Source organism: Notamacropus eugenii, chromosome 6 (genome assembly GCF_028372415.1).
Source record: "Notamacropus eugenii isolate mMacEug1 chromosome 6, mMacEug1.pri_v2, whole genome shotgun sequence".
Lineage (NCBI taxonomy): Eukaryota > Metazoa > Chordata > Mammalia > Diprotodontia > Macropodidae > Notamacropus > Notamacropus eugenii.
Window position 1 is genome coordinate 66,149,076 of NC_092877.1, and position 18,637 is coordinate 66,167,712.

An 18,637-nucleotide genomic window follows, 5' to 3' on the forward strand; every position below is an offset into this window, starting at 1 on the left:
AGGTCCAATATTCTATTTACTGTGTGTACGTGTGCGTGTGTGTGTGTTCGTCCCTCGTTGCCGAAGAAGACCATGCATGCCATCAGAGAAATGATGACATTACTTGCACTTGACTTTGTTTTGAGTGAGGGAGGGCTGTGCAGATCACCAGCCTCACTTCTCCAGAGCCATCTGAATCCAGTGACCAGATATTCATCAGGATGACTGGAAATGGCCCAGGAAGAGGCAATTGGGGTTAAGTGACTTGCCCAATGTCACACAGCCGGTGTCAAGTGTTTGAGGTGAGATTTGAACTCAGATCCTCCTGACTCCTGCACTGGTGCTCTATCTACTGCATCACCTAGCTGCCCCCTCTATTCACTGTACCAGCTAGCTGTCACATACAGGGTAAGTTAACTGGCCAGAATGAGTAAACAAGAGTAATACGTAGTAAGCCTGGAAAGGTAGGCTGCAGCTACAATGTAAAGGGCTTTAAAAGTCAAAGAGAGGAGTTTGTATTTTATTCTGTCAGCTGAGATTCTCATCTCTTACTTTACTAAGAAAATTGAGGTTATCTGCTCTCACTCTACTTCCTCCCCTTTGATCTTAAAATTTACCATCCAACTTTTCTATCCATGCCCTTGATAGGATCCTTTCCAGTCTCCTTGAGCTGACAGTTCCTTCAATCATCTCCTCTCTAACCTTGAACTTCTTTTCATCTACTGACTCTTTCCCTACTGTCATTAAAAATGTGAAAAACACAAACACTTTATAAAAATAAGCCTCTCTCATCCTTTGCAATCTGGCTTCCAAAATCAATCAGATGAAATGGTTCTTTCCAAATTACCAACCAGCAGATATGATGGTTTTTCTCAGTCAAAAAAATAAAAATGATTTATTTGTTCTATCTATACCAAAAAAAGGAACATTTCTATGTACTTAATACAAAAAAGAAATTGTACAACAAATGCTTGCTTTAGAATGAACAGTGACAAATTCCACATTATTTTAAAAACTGTGACTGTTTGTGTTTGCTCCTTTCTGTTCTCTTCTTTGAAACATTTCAAAGACCCTCTTTTTAGAGTGTCATTATTGCTACATCCAACTCCTTCCTCACTCCTCCTCAAGTTAAGAAGCTTTGTAGTTATAAAATACTTTTTTGTAGCCAGATCTAATTTGATTGTCACAACAACCATTAAGACAGGCAGAGCAAAAGCTATTTTACGGAGCAGCTAAAAAATTTCCTAAGATCACATATTTAGAACATAGCAGTTAGAATTTGAACTAGGTCTTTTTGATTCCAAGGACAGTGCTTTGAACCAGTCACCACCGAGAAGTATAGCTGATATAATTTTTAGGGACGCTTCTGTCTCAAGCGTCTATTTGTAAGACTACTAAAAGAGCTATTAAGAGAATTTTAATGTTGGAAACTGTTATACAGCTTGACATTCAAAACTGATGAAAGAGAACCACTTTATCAAATAACTGGAAACTAGCCATGATGGCACTCCTAACTCTACAATGTTTTCAAGTGCAAATCATACATTACCTCACTTGATTCTCATAACAGTCCTGTGAAGTGTTATTTCTATTTTAGAAATGAGGAAACTAATAATCAGAGAGGTAAAATGATTCACCCAGTGTAACTCAGTTAGTATAGGAAATCATAGAATGTTAGATAGACAGCATCACAAGGGACCTTAAGGATCTTCCAGTTTAATCTCATCATTTTATATAAGAAGAAATGAGGAATTAGATGTTAATTTGCCTACATTTACACAGTCTATTAGTGAATGATAAGATTAGATCTCTCGACTTAAAGTTCAGTGTTACTGTAATTTCAAATGGCCTTCTACTGTCTGTTTGGTATGTTTTATGAAGCACTAGGTATCTTAGCTAAATGATCAAATAAAAACTGTAAAAAAATTCTTCTAGCTAGATTTTAAGAAGCAGTTGCTATAGTGGATAGTGCTGGGCTTGGAATGAGGAAGGCCTGGATTTGATTTCTGCTTAACACTTTTAAATTTTATGACCCTAGGTAAGTCATTTAGCCACCTTCTACCTAAGGCAACTCCTTAGATCACAGCTACACTCCACTAATAAGAGAAAAATCTTTCTCATAATCTAAAAAGTTCTTACCTGTATCCTGCACATCTTCTACAGAAGAAATGTTAATTCCAAGGTTTTCTTCCACCTTCACTAAGTTCTTTATGCCATCATGGTCACTATTTTTTTCTACTATAGCTTCAAAAATGAGTTCATCATCGTGATTACTATTTATAGTTATGTTATTATCCCATTTAGGAGCTAATAGAGGGGACTGTTCACCACAAGGAGAAATCCTGGGTTTAGAAAGAATAATTTCTGACACTAGATCACTAATACACTCAGGGTTTTTGGTTTTCAAGTAGTCACTATGCTTTACTTCCTCAAAAGGAATACCAGAAAGTTCTGATGTTACTTCTTTGGCATCTGGTACATCTTCAGTTTTTTCAGTACTGACATTTACTGCTGCAGAAGAACAAATACTGACTATAGAGTCTTTAGTCATATCCTCAGACATTTCTTTATTTCTGCTCTGATTCACAAGGGAGTTCTCAGCTGTTTCTGTAATAATGGTTGAGGTATTTCTTATTGAATTGCTTGTGGCAGCATCATTTCCAACTTCCCTTTCTCCATCATGGAGACTTTCATCTTCTATATTTAGAGCGCTAAAGGAGCTATTATTTTTTTCTTCCTGTGTGAGCTCATTATCTGAAGAATTCTCATATTCTTCCATGGAGTTTATTGGTATCACTGTACTAGTCTCTTTTTCTTTTATAACTGGCCTAGGACTTTGAGAGTCATCATTTTCAGCAACTATGCTTGGCATGGGAACCTCACATTCTCTTACTTTTTCAGGTGACACCACAGAAGAGCTTTCATCTTCTTCTGTACCTACTGCAGCAGGTTGAGTTGTTTCCTGTTTGTCTAGGCTAGTCACAACCACTACATATTCCTCAGTTGTGCTGGTGGAAATGATAGCACCATCATTTATTTCTTCAGTTATTGTGGGAGTAAATCTATTATCCTGTGGGACTGTGCTTGTCATGACTACCTCACATTCTTCAATAGTGCTTGTGGAGATCATGGAAGTATCATTGATTTCTTCCACTCTACTGGCAGGGGGATGATCTTTGTTCTCTGGGACTGCACTGGACACTGGTCCCTCACAATCTTCCCCTGAGCTGGTAGAGATTAGAGCACTCCCATCTTTTTCTTCTATTACTGTGGCAGGATGTTCATTTTCCCTTTCAACAACCTCACTAGAAACAGGCCCTTCACATTCTTCTGTTATACTTGTAGAGATTAGTGCGCATTCATCTTTTTCATCTTTGCTAGTAGAAGCAAGCTGTCTTTCAAGTTCTGTGGTTGCACTGGACATAGGTGCCTCATAATCTTCAGCAGCTACAGAGATGATGTTTTCATTTCTTTCCTCAGTTGTGGCCACAGGGTGCTGAACCTCATAATTTTCAACAGTTGCACTGGACATAGGTGCATCAAACTCCTCCACTATGCTTGTGGAAATCATGGCACACTCATCCTTTTCTGCTTTTCCAGCAGCAGCAGGAAGCTGACTTTGGTCTTCTATAACTGCACTGGGCATTGGTGCTTCAAATTCTTCAAGTTCTATAGCAATCCCATCATTTTCTTTGATTCCTGCAGTACTACAATGACTTTCATTATCTTCTGCAACTGTGCTTAGTAAAGGGACACAATATTCATCTGAAGTGCTGGTAGAAATCATCAAACCTTTACTCTTGCTTTCACTGCCGGCAGAAATACTTTGGTTTTTGTTATCCTCACTGGCCACAGTGGAGAGATCATCATCATCTTTTTCACTTGCTGGAAGAATGTGTTCAACTTCATATTCCGGGACTGCTTCAGACACTAGAATCTCATCACTTTCAACTATGCCAGTGGAAATTGTGGCATCTTCATCTTTTTCTTCAACAGTGAGCTGACTATCATTATTATTTGTAGCTGCACTGGTCATGGGACCATCACATTCTTCTACATCCATAGGGATTTGTGCCATGTCAGCCTTTTCCGAAACTGCACTGGTAACACTGCTTTCAACAATCTCCTTTGCACTGGAGTAGATCATTCCATGTTTCACTTCTTTTTCTGCACTAGTCATACTATCAACTCCACTTTCATTTGTATTTATGACAGCCACACCCGCCTCAGCTTCAACATGTTCAACAATAGCACAGATCATCAAATTTTCACCTTCTTCTGCACTTAGACAAGTCAGTGCACCTTCAACCTCTTCCTCTATTCCTGTGCAAGTTAAAGTGTTCCCAACCTCATTTCCTCGACCTGTACTAGTAACAACACCCTCATCCTCTTCATCTTCTTCTTTTGCACCTGTGCTGGTCACAATGCCTTCATCATCACATGGACCAACAGCAATCAGTGTGATATTAGTGACTTCTTTAGCCACTGTACTATCCATTGTACTCTCTCCATTTTCTTCTGATTCAGAGCTTATTGGGAAGCCTTCACTGCTATCTTCAGATCCTGTACAACTTGCTCCCCCCTCACCTTCTTCTGTTATTCCTGTGCTAGTGACTGCACTTTCACCTTCTGTACCATCATTTACAGAATCTTCACCTTCTTGGTTGGCACTTACACCAGTTGTGGCATCATTATCTATCAATATTACACCAGCACCAGTAACCATGCTCTCTTCTTGTGCTTCTCCATCAGTCACTGAGCAAATAATAAAGTTATCACTTCTTCCTTCCAGTCCCGTACAGGTCACAGTACCCTCAGTTTCTTTTTGGGGACTTGTTCTGGTCATACTTCTCTGGAATTCATCTACATCTTGACTACTTAAAGATCCCTCTGTTACTTCTGTGCCAGCACTTGTTACAGCTCCATCACTTTCTACTTCACTTATACAAGTAAAAGTACCTTCAACTACTCCTGAATTTCTGCTTGAGGAACCATTACGTTTCTCTTCAGAGCCTGCACTTGTAACAGCATCATCTTTCTCTTCTGTCTCAGCACTATTTACATTATCCTCCATTTTTACTGTATGAGCTGTGCCAGAGTCTTTATCTCTTTCTTCTGCACCTGTGCATTCTCCATTTTCTCCTTCCTTAGTACTAGTGAGTAAAGTTTCACTTTCAGCAAATCCTTCAGTGACACCACCACCTTCTTCAGCTGCTGCAACAACAGTATATTCATTAACTTCTGTTCCAATAGGAACATGATTATCTGCAGTACATATACCTGTTACAAAGCCTTCATCTGCCTCAATACTTGTACAGAATACAGTGACCTCACTTTCTTCTCTGCCTGTCGATGTTGCGGTGACATCACCTGCCTTTACCAAGTTCATGGTAACTGCGTCACCTTTTTCTCCAGTACTGGTGGCAATAGCAACCTTTTCCACTTTAGTAATCCCCACTGCAGTGATTTTAGTTGTTTCTTTTCTTTGGTGTAGAGGAGTGAATCCATTACCCCCTGCACTGGTGCCTACCTCACTATTTTCATTCCTTCCTTCAACATCATTTATCACATTTGCAGCTCCTTCTAGTCTTCTCATAATTAGAGTGTTAATGCTTGTATTTTCTGCAGGTTCAACACTTACTGTATCTTTTTCTATAGTAGGCTCTATTACCAAATCAACATCACATTCTTCTTTCTTGCCAGTATCTGCAACAGCATTCATATCTTGTTCTAAGCTAGTATCTAGAACTATACCATCATTTTCCTTATCAGTTACTTTTGTCAAAATAAATTCTGTTGTGTTAACATCCTCATTATTTATAACCATGTCAGTTTTCAAGTTATCTTGAGACACCGTGCACTTTTCATTTTCTTGTTCATTGTCTAATGTAGTTCCCTGATCACTTCCTTTAAAGTTTTTGATACTAGCACTGTTTTCTCTCATTGGTTGACTTATGAAAGAACTCTCATCATGTTCTATGTTGCTGCTACTCAACTCAGTGGTTTCAGATTCCTTCATATTCAAACTTGTCCCCAAGACAGAAGAGTGGTCTATGTACGAAGCGTTTGCTGTTTCACTTTCAAAAACAATTCTTTCCTCAGCTAAAGAACTTCTATCTAAATTATGAGAGTCTTTATCAGGCAAACCAGCTGTAGAAATTAAATTCTGTGAGGATTTTGTGTTTATGGAATGTTTAAATGTTGGTTCTTTAGTGGAAGAACTGAGTAATGGAGTAACACTTTCCTCATCAAATTTGGTTATGCTTGTAAAATTCTTCTGTGTGTCAGCATTCTCTGAAGGGACATTTTGAAAAATTCCATGAATGACTTCAGGGTCTATACCCACTTGATGTGCTTCTTGCTGAATGGATTCTCTCTCTTCAGAATTTTGCTTGGATGCAAGGCCTGGAGTATTTATTTTCTCAGCAACGGTATTTTCATGTTCAATATTCTTTTCAGAATTATTGCTAGGTGTTGATTGATGTTCTGACTTAAAGGTGGAATCTACTGATTTTAGATCATTTACAATTGTTCTTAATTCACCACTTGGAACTAGGGGTGAAGTTTGAAGTTTCACCATGTTTTCAGATCCAATTTCTTGCCCTAAGCTGATGTTGCTATTGTCTTGGGTTTTAGAGACTTCAAAAACATTTCCAAAGATTTGCTCTGTATCAACTTCCATTGACTCTTGCCCAGGAATTAATAAGCTATCACCACTCTTTCTTGGTTTCTGAAGAGAGGGAATATTGTCTACTAATAACTTTTCCTCTCCTTTGGTTGATTCTTGTGATGACATACTTCCTCTCCGACTTTCACATAGCCTTCTACTTAATTTTTTTTCCATGACTAAACTACTGCCTTTAGCCTTTTCATGATTATTTTCAATTTCTTTACCATCCTTTTCATCTGATTTGTTTTCTTCCTTCTTTTTAATTTCCTTACTACCATGCTTTGAGCTTTTACTTTTGTGTCCTTCTGATAATTTCCTTTCAAGCCTGGAACTCGAGTCTTTATCACTCCTGTGTTTTTCTTTTGTCAATGACTTTTCTCCCATTGGTAATTTAATTTTGTGACTAGCATCTTTCAATGAGCTATGAGTAGATGAGGAAGTACTTTCAAATTCAGATTCAACACTAGTATCCTCTAGAATTTTATCATCACTTTTGGGTTTACGTTGTTTATCGGTGTCACTTTCTTCTAAGATTTTTTCTTTGTCAGGCTTTTGAGTAGCTTGTTTTGTGATATTTTCTTGTAATTCTGTTTCATTTGCTTTTGATGGCTTGTTATGACTTTTTGATTTAGACTTTAATAAAAATCTATCTTCAACTAAGCTCTTTGTTCTTCTTCGCTCCTTGTGAAAAATGTCTTCTGCTTTTAAATTACTATCTGAATTTGCTGATTCCATATCACACTTATCTTCTGAATAATTTTCATTTTTTTTCTGAGTTGTGTAATTGTGCTGTTTGGAACTTTGGGAGTCTTTCTGAACTTTAGAATCACTTGATCTTCTTGACTTGTGTTCTGATTTAACTTTTTCAGCTGAAATATGTCTATCTTTTTTGCTGTTTTCTTTACGAACAGTTTCATCATTTTTTATAGTATATTCAGAAACTGTTTTTCCATCTTTGCTAAATACTGATATTTTCCGTTCATTCTTATGTTTAATTTTTTTGTCAAATTTATCATCAGAAGAAATCTTTGGTTGCTGACTCTGTTTTTGAAAACTCTCATCTCCTTTCAAGACTTTCTCAGAAGCATGGAGTTCAGTCTCATCACCTGTTTTATATACAACATCTACTTTATATTTATGTTTTGTAGACAATTTATCTTCTGATAGAGTTTTCTCCTTTTCTGCCTTTTCTCTGTTTGATCTCACTTCCTTCTTGGGTATATTTTTTAAATGCTGTGTTTCAGAATCATCTTTCTTAAGATGCTTCTCATTTTTAAGTGTACTTTTTTGCTTCTGAATTTCTTCAGTGTTCATCTCTGACTTTTCCAAATGTTTTTTGGCATCTCTTATGTCAGTGTCTTGTGCTCCTTCCAGTGGAAAGGAGGTAGATGTCCGTCTTTTCTGTTCCTTTTCCATTTTGGATTCACTTTTGTTTTCATCAGCTGAATGTAATGACTCAGAAAGTCTCCGAGTAGGTTTGCTTGGGTCACTTTTTGTATAAATGTGCTTCAGTTCCTTTGAAGAGGATACCTTTTCACAATGCTATAAAAGAAAAAAAAATGTATCTGAGATACTTAAAAAATGCCTTCTTTTTCATGTAAGATATTTCATTTAGGAAGTTGATATTTATGATTTTAGGTCATTAATATAATATAATGTAATGATGACAGCAGTTAATTCATGACTTAAAAGACTATAGGTTTAAATTCTGAATTCCCAAAATACAGAAGCATTTTGATATAGTGGACATCTTTAAAACTGGAATAATACCAGTGGTTTCTACCTTGAAGGATTGTTCTGAAGCTCAACTAAGATTTTCGATGTATCTGTGTATATGCACGCTCTCTCACTGTATATTCGCACACACACACACACACACACACACACACACACACACACACACCATGTCAATTTTGCAAACTTTAAAGTGCCACAGAAATGTCAGTTAATATTAAGAATCCAGACATAGGTAATAATAGCCAATATTTACTTAGTGCTTACTATGTGCCATTTGATAAATAAGGAAACTGAGGCAAGCAGAAGTTAAATGAATTGTCCAGATTCAAACAGCTAGGAAGTGTCTGGGGCTGAATTTGAACTCAGGTCTTCTTAACTCCAGACCCAGAACTCTACACATTCATTAATTTGTTTGTTTGAAGGTATGCTTTCTTGCCCCAAGTTGTTTGCATGCACTCTTCTCACATCTAAGTCAATCAATCAACTGATTTATCCATATATTTATCTTTTATTTACTTATCTTGGCACATATTACTTACAACCTGTGTGATCTTCGGCAAGTCACTTAATTTCTCTTGGGCTCAGTTTCTTCATTTGTAAAATAAGGTGTTAGATTAAGTGGTTTCTGAGGTCCTTTCTAGCTTTAGGACTGTGGTTGTGTATTATTCCTCACTCATGGCTTCCTCAAAAGGATGGGTGTTGAGGACAGGGACTGTTTTGGTTTTGTTTCCCTAGAATGTTTGTTGAATACAATGAGATGGTAAAACTTTAAAGAAAAATCACTTCAATATAATTCGAGTATAGATTAAGAGGCAAACTACGTTTTTTTTTAAGTGCCAGAAATCTGGGAGCAGGTTTGGTCCAACGAACAGATAAGAGTTACCTTGAAGTCCTTCAGAGGAATTCTTTTCCCTATTAAAATAGTAACTTTTTTTTTTAAAGTACACACAGAGATATATTTATTGCATGTTTTTTCATAATTTTAATTTTTAAAAACTCACAAAATCTGTTCATTTTATAAAAGTAACTCTTTAGTGCTTTTTAAAGATTATGCTTTTTTACAACAATATTCCAAGGATCTATGATTTCATCTATCTGGGATACTCCTTCCATTAACAGACTGAAATCCCCTCCTTACTGCCACTCCCTAATTCCCTAGTGCTCTGTTGCGTTTTGTTGTTTTTTTTTAAATTCATTTCTAACCAAGTTTTGGGAACAAAACAATGTAGGATGGTAGACTGCAAGGTGTCATTCATGTTTGTTTAGCAGTGTCTCTTGTACCTGTGCCCTTTTGATTTTTTTTTTATACTACTTACTTGCTTTTACAAGCATTACTGGGCACATTAACTGTTTAATAAACACTTGCTGACTCATCTTCTTAAAGGTATAACAAAAGTAAATTTAATCCCTCCTTATTAACATTTTGAAATTAATTTAATCTCATTTAAATAATTACAGTATTACATTCTTTAAAGAACTCAGAATTTGATTTTAACAAAATAATATAACAAATATTAAGCAACACTAATAAATATTCCCAAGAGAGAAAGGATGTTGATCTTTACACAAGGAATTATATTTCAATTTACTGGACATGGGTTAAACTTCTGTCTTACTACATACCAGAAAGAAGAGTCATTGTTGAAATTCTTTTCCTTTTGGATGTTTATAAGATGTTTTAGTTACATTATTATAAACAAAGCACTGTTAAGTATCTACTAAAAAAATCAGGAATCAGTAGAAGTTAAAAAAAAAAAAAAAGAAAAAATGCAACACCACAAAGATGCATACAGCATGGTTTCCTGAGGAAATAGCTTAAGAGGAAAAAATTTTAACTTAAAAAGGAGTGTCATATAAGTTTTCTCCCCAAAGCTGTTCTTTTAAAATAGGGCCTTAAAAAGAAGCTTTGAAGGGTCACGACATACCTCATTTGTTTTCAGTGCTTCTTTGGGGTCTTCTTCAGAACTCTTCTTTTTAGAATTATCATCAGTATGCCTAAGATTGAAATAATGAAGTGAAATGATAAATATTAAGGGAGTTTCAATTCAATTTATAGATAAAAAGTTCTCTGAATTGCTGCAATCCAAAAAACTATGACTTAGAAAATTATTGTTAGATTGGTTTTACCTAAAATAGCATCTTTGCTATTTCAAATACTGCCAGGAGGACAAACAGCATGACTAAGTTAAAAAGCTCTGAGATGAAAGGCCAAAATTGTAACTTCAAGTTTTAGTTCATATTTTGGCAAATCATTTAACTTTACTAAGCCTTAATTTCCTCATCTGTAAAATGGTGACAAATTATGCTTGTCATAGCTGTGCCTCACAGGGTTGTTTAAAAAAAATAAAATGCAACCAGACCAATTATCCAGACTGGGAGAGGCTAGATAGTTGAGGTTAAACATACCAGACCACAGAATCTCAATACAGGAAGGGACCTCAGAAACAATTTAGCCTAATTCACATCTGAACAAGAATCCCTCTGACACAGAGCAGAGTAAGGGGTCATCAAGTCTTTTCTTAAATTTTTTTCTGAGGAAGATTTCTTCTACTATCTTATAAGATAATCCATTTCAGTTTTGTATAGCTCTAATTTTTAGGAAGGTTGTCCTTACGTTGAGCTTCAATTTGCCTCTGCCATTATTTTAAGTTCTGCCTTCAAATATCTGAAAGGCATGGCTAGAGGACAGTTTTGTCATCAGTACTATCTTTTCCAAACAAATAATTAAATCTATTAGCCATTTTCATATGGCCTCAACTCATGCCTTTCATAATCCTGGCTATCCTCTGGATTCTCTTCAGCTTAACAATGTTCTTTTTTTGTGGAAGGCCTTATAACTAAACACAGAACTTCACATATGTTCTGACCAGGCAGAGCAGGACTAACAGCTCTCCAGTCCTGGACACTATACCTTCTTTCTTGACCAAGTCCACAATAACAGTAGAACTTTTGGTCTGTTATTTCAGACCACCCACTGACTTATAATTGAGCTTGTAGGCTACTAAATCAATAGATTATTTTCAAACAAACTGATATCAAGCCATGCCTATCCCAACATGTACTTGTGATTTTCTGAATCAATGTCTAAAACATCAATCTTATTGGATTCAATTCTAAGCTCTAATCTGCCAAGATCTCTTTGGATCTTGACACTGTTATCCAACGTATTAACTATTTTTCAGCTTCATGGCATCTGAAATGACATGCATGCCAAAACATACTATGTTTTTCTAGTAATCATTAAGCAAAATATTTAAAAGCACAGTAACAAGGAGATACCTGGGGAATTCTACAATAGCCCTTAAAAAAAAAAACCCTTATATGAAGCCAACAATGTCTACTTTTTGGCTCTGGCTATTCAGTCCCTAATCAACAGAATTAGTTCACATTTCATCATTCTGTCTATGATAATTTCATTAGACTTTGTCCAGTGCTGTGCAAAATCTAGAGAAACTATACCTACAACATTCCCTTCATCTATGGGTCTAATAACCTTGACAAAAAAGGAAGTGAAATGAGTTTAACATCTGTTCTTGTTACCTGTTTGTGATTACCACCTTCCTTTTCTAGGTGATTACTAAACATCACTTTAACAATGTTCTGGATTTTTTCCTGGAATCGAAGTCAACTTCACTGGCAAATGCAGGATCCACCTTCTTTCTTCTTTTGAAAACCAAGGCACTTGCCCTTTTCTAGTTCTGTGGCACATCTTCCATTCACAATAAGCTTTTAAAGATTATTGACATTTTCCTTCCATGTGCCTCCTGCGACACGGAGGATTGTGACATTAAATAAATAAAGAGTAAGTACTCTCTTGCTATCTCCCTCACTCAAAAAAAAAAAATGGATTTGTGATCTCAACTTGATTGTTCCCTCAAATACTGTAAAAGGCAAACCATCAATGCCTTTCTATCGAATGTGACATTTATCCACGTTCTACAAATTTACCAGAGAGTGTGTAACTAGCTGGAAGTCTTCCTCATTTTCTCCCTATTTATCTTAATCACTTCTCTTTTTTTATTCTAAAGATTATTCTCTTTGGGAGAAAAAAAGAAATTAAGTGTTTAGTAGCTCTGTTTTCATTATTATTTTTACGTCTCATTTATGACGTTGTCATTCAGGTCTCTCATCACGTCTTATTCACTCCAAGAAGCAGTATTACATTTTTTTCTGATTCTTTAAGAACGGAATAGATTTAGAAAAATCCAAAACCTTTTCACTGTTTTAATCACTTCTCATCAGCCTCATGTAAGCTTTAGTACTTTAAACATGACTTTTGTAGGGTCGTTCCATACTCCTGTATTCATTTATTTTCCATATTTGTCTTAAAACAAAAACAAACAAACAAAAAAGTTGGCTGATGAATTGTCGCTGTACCCAAATTGGTCTAGTTATAAAATACCTCTTTCCCTCTTCTTTACTATTCCTCTGAGTCATCCAATTTAACTCCTGAGACTTTTTCATCCCTACTGATTTAGATCTTTAATAACATCAACTCTGTCTTATATATTTTTAAGTATGTTATTTTTAGCCAAATTCCATTTTTATTTTTATTGTGTTGAAACTGACATTACTAATTTTAGATAGTTTCTCTGACAGTAAAATACTTCAAACATCAAAATTGCTCTCCAAACAGAATAATCAAAGTCACAAAAGACTTACTATATGTTTTTCTATTCTTATTTTGTCTCTAGAATTGACTATCATACAATTTATTCAAAATGGTTCACTTGTTTATTTTAAAATGAATCGTTTAAACGTCAAACTTCCTAAGCACAGTAACTACTAAGAATGGTGATTAACCATCTCAGAGAAATATATTAAATTTGCCCACACCTAATTCCAAGTAAAGCTATCTTCTTACTATTTCTTTTACCTGTGCTATGAGGGATATCATTAACAATGACTAAGAAATAATAAAAGAGATTTGGATTCACGGTTACTGATTAAAAAAAAATAAGGGAAGATAATAGCAAAAAGATAAGATTAAGCAAAGAGGTTTGTTAGTTTAACAGGAGTATTGAACTTTAAGTCAGATGACTCAGGTTTAATTTTGGTAATATAGGAGCTTGTAGCAAGTTTTAACTGTTTAATCCATAAGATGAGGATAAATAATATTTGCTATCTTATAAGGTTTTACACACACTTGTCTTGCAAATGCAATCTGTAGCAAGACTTGATACTACTGAAATCTTGGATCCTTTATTTATGAAAGCATAAATGTAATTTATTATTATCAATAATCATGAATTGTGTAGGTACTTAACACTGGTTTACTGAAATAAGCATTTTACTGAATAACTAAATTTGCCTAGATACTGGCACAATTGTGGATACTGTGATACTAAGAAGGCAAAACTTTTAGGTTCTTCATAAATTACATTAGCAGTATGCACATTTAAGGGAATCACATAGTTAATAAAAATTAAAAACTAGTTTTTAAAAATCTGTAACTCTGTTTAAGTCTATCTTCAATGAAACACGCTGCAAAGCAAAGAGGTACCATGAGAATACATGATAGTTGTGAGGAAAAAAATTAGCATATTTTACATTTTAAAAAAATGTACCTTATATCTTTCTTTCGTTTTTTACTTAGAGCTACTTTTTTTTCTAAAACTTTTCGTTCTTTAAGTACTTCTTTAATTCTGGTAGTTTTGGATTCCATGTTTTTTCCAGATGACTCGTCCAAGTCCATATTACCTTTGCCTAGGATAAGTCAATATAAACTTTAGAAAACAGTTTTTAAAAAGTCAAATATATTAATCTTCCATCAATGCTCTTTAATGAATCTAGAACCGATAAAAGTGTCAATAACAATATCATCATAGAATCTTAAAGAGTTGAATAGAATCAAAGAGACCATTTAGTAGAAACTGCTACAACAATCTCTAGCTATCTTGTATACTAAACAACAAAAAACCTTTTGAAAATCTTAATCTAGCTTTATCAATTTAAAGCTACATGACTATTTCAATACTTAAATTAAGACTTTACAGTCTGGCTCAATAATATCAGACCAAAATGACAAATAATACACAGGTACACAGTGAACAACAGTTTTCTGTTTAATAACATGTTGGTGATTGTCTAATGTCACGTTTTAGCTGTCTTTAAGCAAAACTTGATAATATTAGTGAATACCAAGTGTCTAGCGTCACTGTATATTCACCAAGTTCTTTTGTAATCATTAAGAAATCACTTTTTTAAAGCATGTTAACTAAAGAGCAAGCATCTTACAGAATATTATTGAAGTACCACTTGAATGAGTTGCCATGGCCAAAGAATCCATCATTCAGTGGCCAACCTGTTGGTGATGAGGAACTCCACACTTAACTGGTTCTTGGACAACAGAGAGAAGTCTGCTGTTTGTCTTGTATTTGAAGCCTTTCTAGCCTTAGTGGAAACTTTCATATCCTATGCTTTATTAACATAGTCTATAGGAATTCAAGGTCACCTCTATCCCATAATCAGAGGAAGACTCAAATATCATACTTTAAAAGATTAACTTAAAAAATATATGTATGTAGATAATGATAAATGTATAGATACCCATACATATACACACATACGTGTATAGACACAGATGACTATAACACACTCACTAGCTCCCATGAAAATCAATTTCATTGCTTCATTATGCTATAACTTTCATAAGTAAAAGCCAAAGAACTTCTTTTCCTTTCACAATATTTTTACACTACTACTATTGTCTACAAGAAAAAAATTAAAATCTTAAAAATGAATTATCTTTAGTACCTTGACTCTTGGTTTTTGAAGATTTTGTTTTTTCTGCAGCTTTCTGCTTACGTTTTTCTTCAAGTCTCTCCCTGTTAACCTGTCTCCTTAAAAGTCTTTCTTCTTTCTCTCTGGCCTAAAATACAAAGTAGAATGTAGTATTCACAGTCATCCTGCCAACTTGTTAGGCAAACCCCACAAAAACATAGAACAACTGTTTAGGGGCAGAATTTGGTTAATAAATTTGCAGTGGGAAAAGTTGTCTTAAGTTATTATCAATATGTGATTTCAACAAAAGTTTGTGTATCTGGGCATATATATTCCAGTGATCTATGGTTTGGGTGTGGATGCTCCTGATCACCAAAGCAGATAGCAACCCTTCTGTGGTTTAGTAGAAATCATTCAAGAGTTGCTGAGATTAAAAACAATCATCACCCTTGACTCAATCTGGTGATATACATTTCTCTATTCACACAGGTTAGTTCTCAAATGAAGAACATATATAGTTAGTCTGTCTCCAGGTTGTATATAAAGCCTTGTCATCTTGGTAGGGCCTGCCTCTGATAGTACAGAGTCACTGCCACATGACAATGAACTATTAAAAGAGAGTGTTCTTAACTTGGTATCTGTGAAGTTGCTTTTTCAATATTTTGATAACTATTTGAATAGAACTGGCTTTCTTTGTAGTCCTATTTCATATATTTAAAAACATTATTCTGAAAAGGGGTTCACAAAGGTTTACCACACTGCCAATGGTATCCACGACTTAAAGAAGGTTAAAAATTCTTGCATAAGAGGATGATATGTGTGTATATGTGTGTGTGTATATGTGTGCATGTGTGTGTATCTGTGCCTGTGTGCATGCATCTATCATGAGGACTGCCATGATCAGGAGAGGAGGAGATGCAGATCTAAAGGTTTTCAATAACTCTTTAAAGGTATGATTTAATTCAAGAGTAGTAACTTGATAAACACTGTAATTTTCACTTAGCACAATCCCTATGGGAAGTGAGTATAATCACAAAATTTGTTTCAATACATCACTTCTCATAATTTTCACAAAACCATTTTGTCCTGATTCTTTCTTAACTAAGTATTATATACAAATAAAGATCTCCAAAAAAAGTTTGGTAATTATTCTTCCATTAATTGAACTTGAAAAAATAAGCCAGCTTATAGCTTGTGACTTCCAGGATATTCTGGGATCCCCATATGGGTAACTCTGCCTAAACAATCTTACCAAGAAACAGCCAAGGAAGGCCCTTGTTATCATGATAGTATACTCCAAATTGCTCTGTTAATATAGAGACAAGTAAATGCAGAATTTTACTAGCGATATACTAAATTTACTCCACAATGATTTTTTAACTGAATTTTTACATGTAATTTCCTACCATCAATCATCTTTCCCCTTAGGAAATGCAGATGGCACTACAAATCTGCAAAGAAAAATAGCTCTGAGAGCTAATGGAGCTAAATTCTAGGATCTTAAAAGTATTTTAAAAATCAGGTTATGGATTCTAATGAGAACTCCTTTTACCTACAACATAAATGACAATACTGTCAATATTTTGACGTGCTTCACAGTTTCTAAAACATTTTCATATTCTCTTATGTTATTTAGGTCCCACTACAATCTTGCGATTCAAGGCAGTTAACATCAAACAAACAAAAAAAAACCTATTAGGAACCAACTGTGTGTAGAATATTATGCTAAGTGTTGAGGTAACTGTTATCTTTATTCCACACATAAGGAAACTGAATCTCAGAAGTGATTTATGTTGTTTTTTTTCTTAGTATCCCAAGAACTTAGTACAGTACCTAGCATATAATCGGTGATTAACAAATACATCATTAAGGGTCACAAAGCTAGTAAATGGCAAAGTTAAGGTTAAAATTTAGGTCTTCTGACTCTGTCTGGTGCTCTTAAAATAGCAATCATTTCTCTTTTACCCAGGAGCCCTGAGGGTCTTCCCCTCCCAGTTTGATTTTTTTTTCTTTTGATTAAAGTAGCCTATTCATTGAATGGGTGTATCTCACTCAAAGTGAGAATGTGATAAAACCTTAGCCTGAAAGGGCGAGGGTCTCCCATTGCATCCTGGGCCATCTCCAGTCATCCTGATGAATATCAGGTCACTGGACCCAGATGGCTCAGGAGAAGAAAGTGAGGTTGTTGACCTTGCACAGCCCTCCTTCACTTAAATCAAAGTCAAGTGCAAGTCATGTCATCATCTTGATGTCATGGTCCTCTTGGAGAACAAAGGACAAACAACAACAACCCACTGCTTCTTATTGTAGTCATGTTTCTTATCCGTAAAATGATTCAAACAGGTGGCTGTCATCAACCAGCAGCCTTCTATAGCGCTGAAACTGCAAAACTACCAAGTTTTTCCATCTACCTTCCTAGTATTCTCACTCCAGTTCTTCCATGTAGAAATTCTTTGTTTCAGTCAAGCAGATTTACTAAGTGTTATGGAAATGTACTTGGCAGTTTGCCACCTCTACCTCTGCTTACACCACCGCCCTCACCCCACTTCATTTCTCCAAATCCTTTTCATAAACCATAACACAGCTACAAACCAGCCTCTCCCATAAAGCCCTTCCTCACCACTGGAGCTTGAAGTGATATCTCCATCTTTGGGGCTTCTACAGCAACTCTTCTCCATGAGTACTTGCTAAGTAATCCTGTACTGCCTTATGCAATCTCATCTATGGTCTTGAAATAGTTTTCAAATCTGATTTCACTGAACTTTTCACACATTTATGCTATTTTGCCCTCACTGAATCTTAAGCACTCTGAGGGCAAGGACTCTATACTCCTTATGAATATCTGTATGGCTTCTGATGGTTCACAAAGTGCTTCCATCACAGTCTTACTGATTAGGTGGTAAACCTATACTCTCCACTGAGATAAAAAGAGACTCAGACACACAGAGAGGGTCAATGACTTCCTTGTGGTTTCCTGCCAATTAAGTGCCATAGCTCAAACTCAGGTCCACATCTTCTACTTTACTCTTCTCCGTATGTCTCATTTCCACTTTCTGGTTTGGTTTACTAGATTCTCAGTCTGGGAAGACAAAGATGAATTATAAGAGAGTGGAGACTTACGACAGACTGCCGACGCTGCTCTACGGTCAGCTCATCATCTGAATCACTGTAATATTTGGAGTAGAGAAAAGGCCGGTGCACATAAGTGTGCCGGACAATTTTTGCTTTTCCTTCACCAGGCTCACTAACCTGAGGCTTTGCTTTATTTTTAATCTCTCTTTCTTCATCTAGAATAAAGTGAATAAAAAGAGGAAAGTATCTGTAAGTTAACAGAAAAATAATCAGTATATTGATTAATAACCACACTTGACTTCTGTACAATCCAAATGCTCTTCATATATAACTCAAAAGCAGAAACAGCATGTGGGGATTCACAAAATATTTCCTTTACTACAAGACCTGACTTGTTTATCTCCTGATAATCAACTATTCACATGTGGTAGTCTCACACACTTAAATTCTACCTTC

At 35.5% G+C, this 18,637-nt stretch overlaps 1 protein-coding gene across 13 annotated transcripts in view; it reads right to left on the minus strand.

Annotated features, from left to right (window-relative positions):
* The window catches only part of BOD1L1 (biorientation of chromosomes in cell division 1 like 1), an 82,498-nt gene that overhangs the window by 45,936 nt on the left and 17,925 nt on the right, over window positions 1-18,637 (minus strand). For 12 of the 13 annotated variants that reach the window (XM_072620270.1, XM_072620261.1, XM_072620266.1 and 9 more), the window contains exons 6-10: window positions 18,230-18,396; window positions 15,143-15,257; window positions 13,954-14,092; window positions 10,312-10,381; window positions 2,119-8,191 (exon numbers count right to left, since the gene is read on the minus strand). In XM_072620270.1, the coding sequence (XP_072476371.1) occupies window positions 2,119-8,191; window positions 10,312-10,381; window positions 13,954-14,092; window positions 15,143-15,257; window positions 18,230-18,396 (6,564 nt within the window). The remainder of the gene's footprint in view (window positions 1-2,118; window positions 8,192-10,311; window positions 10,382-13,953; window positions 14,093-15,142; window positions 15,258-18,229; window positions 18,397-18,637) is intronic. The other variant, XM_072620272.1, reaches the window with a different exon arrangement.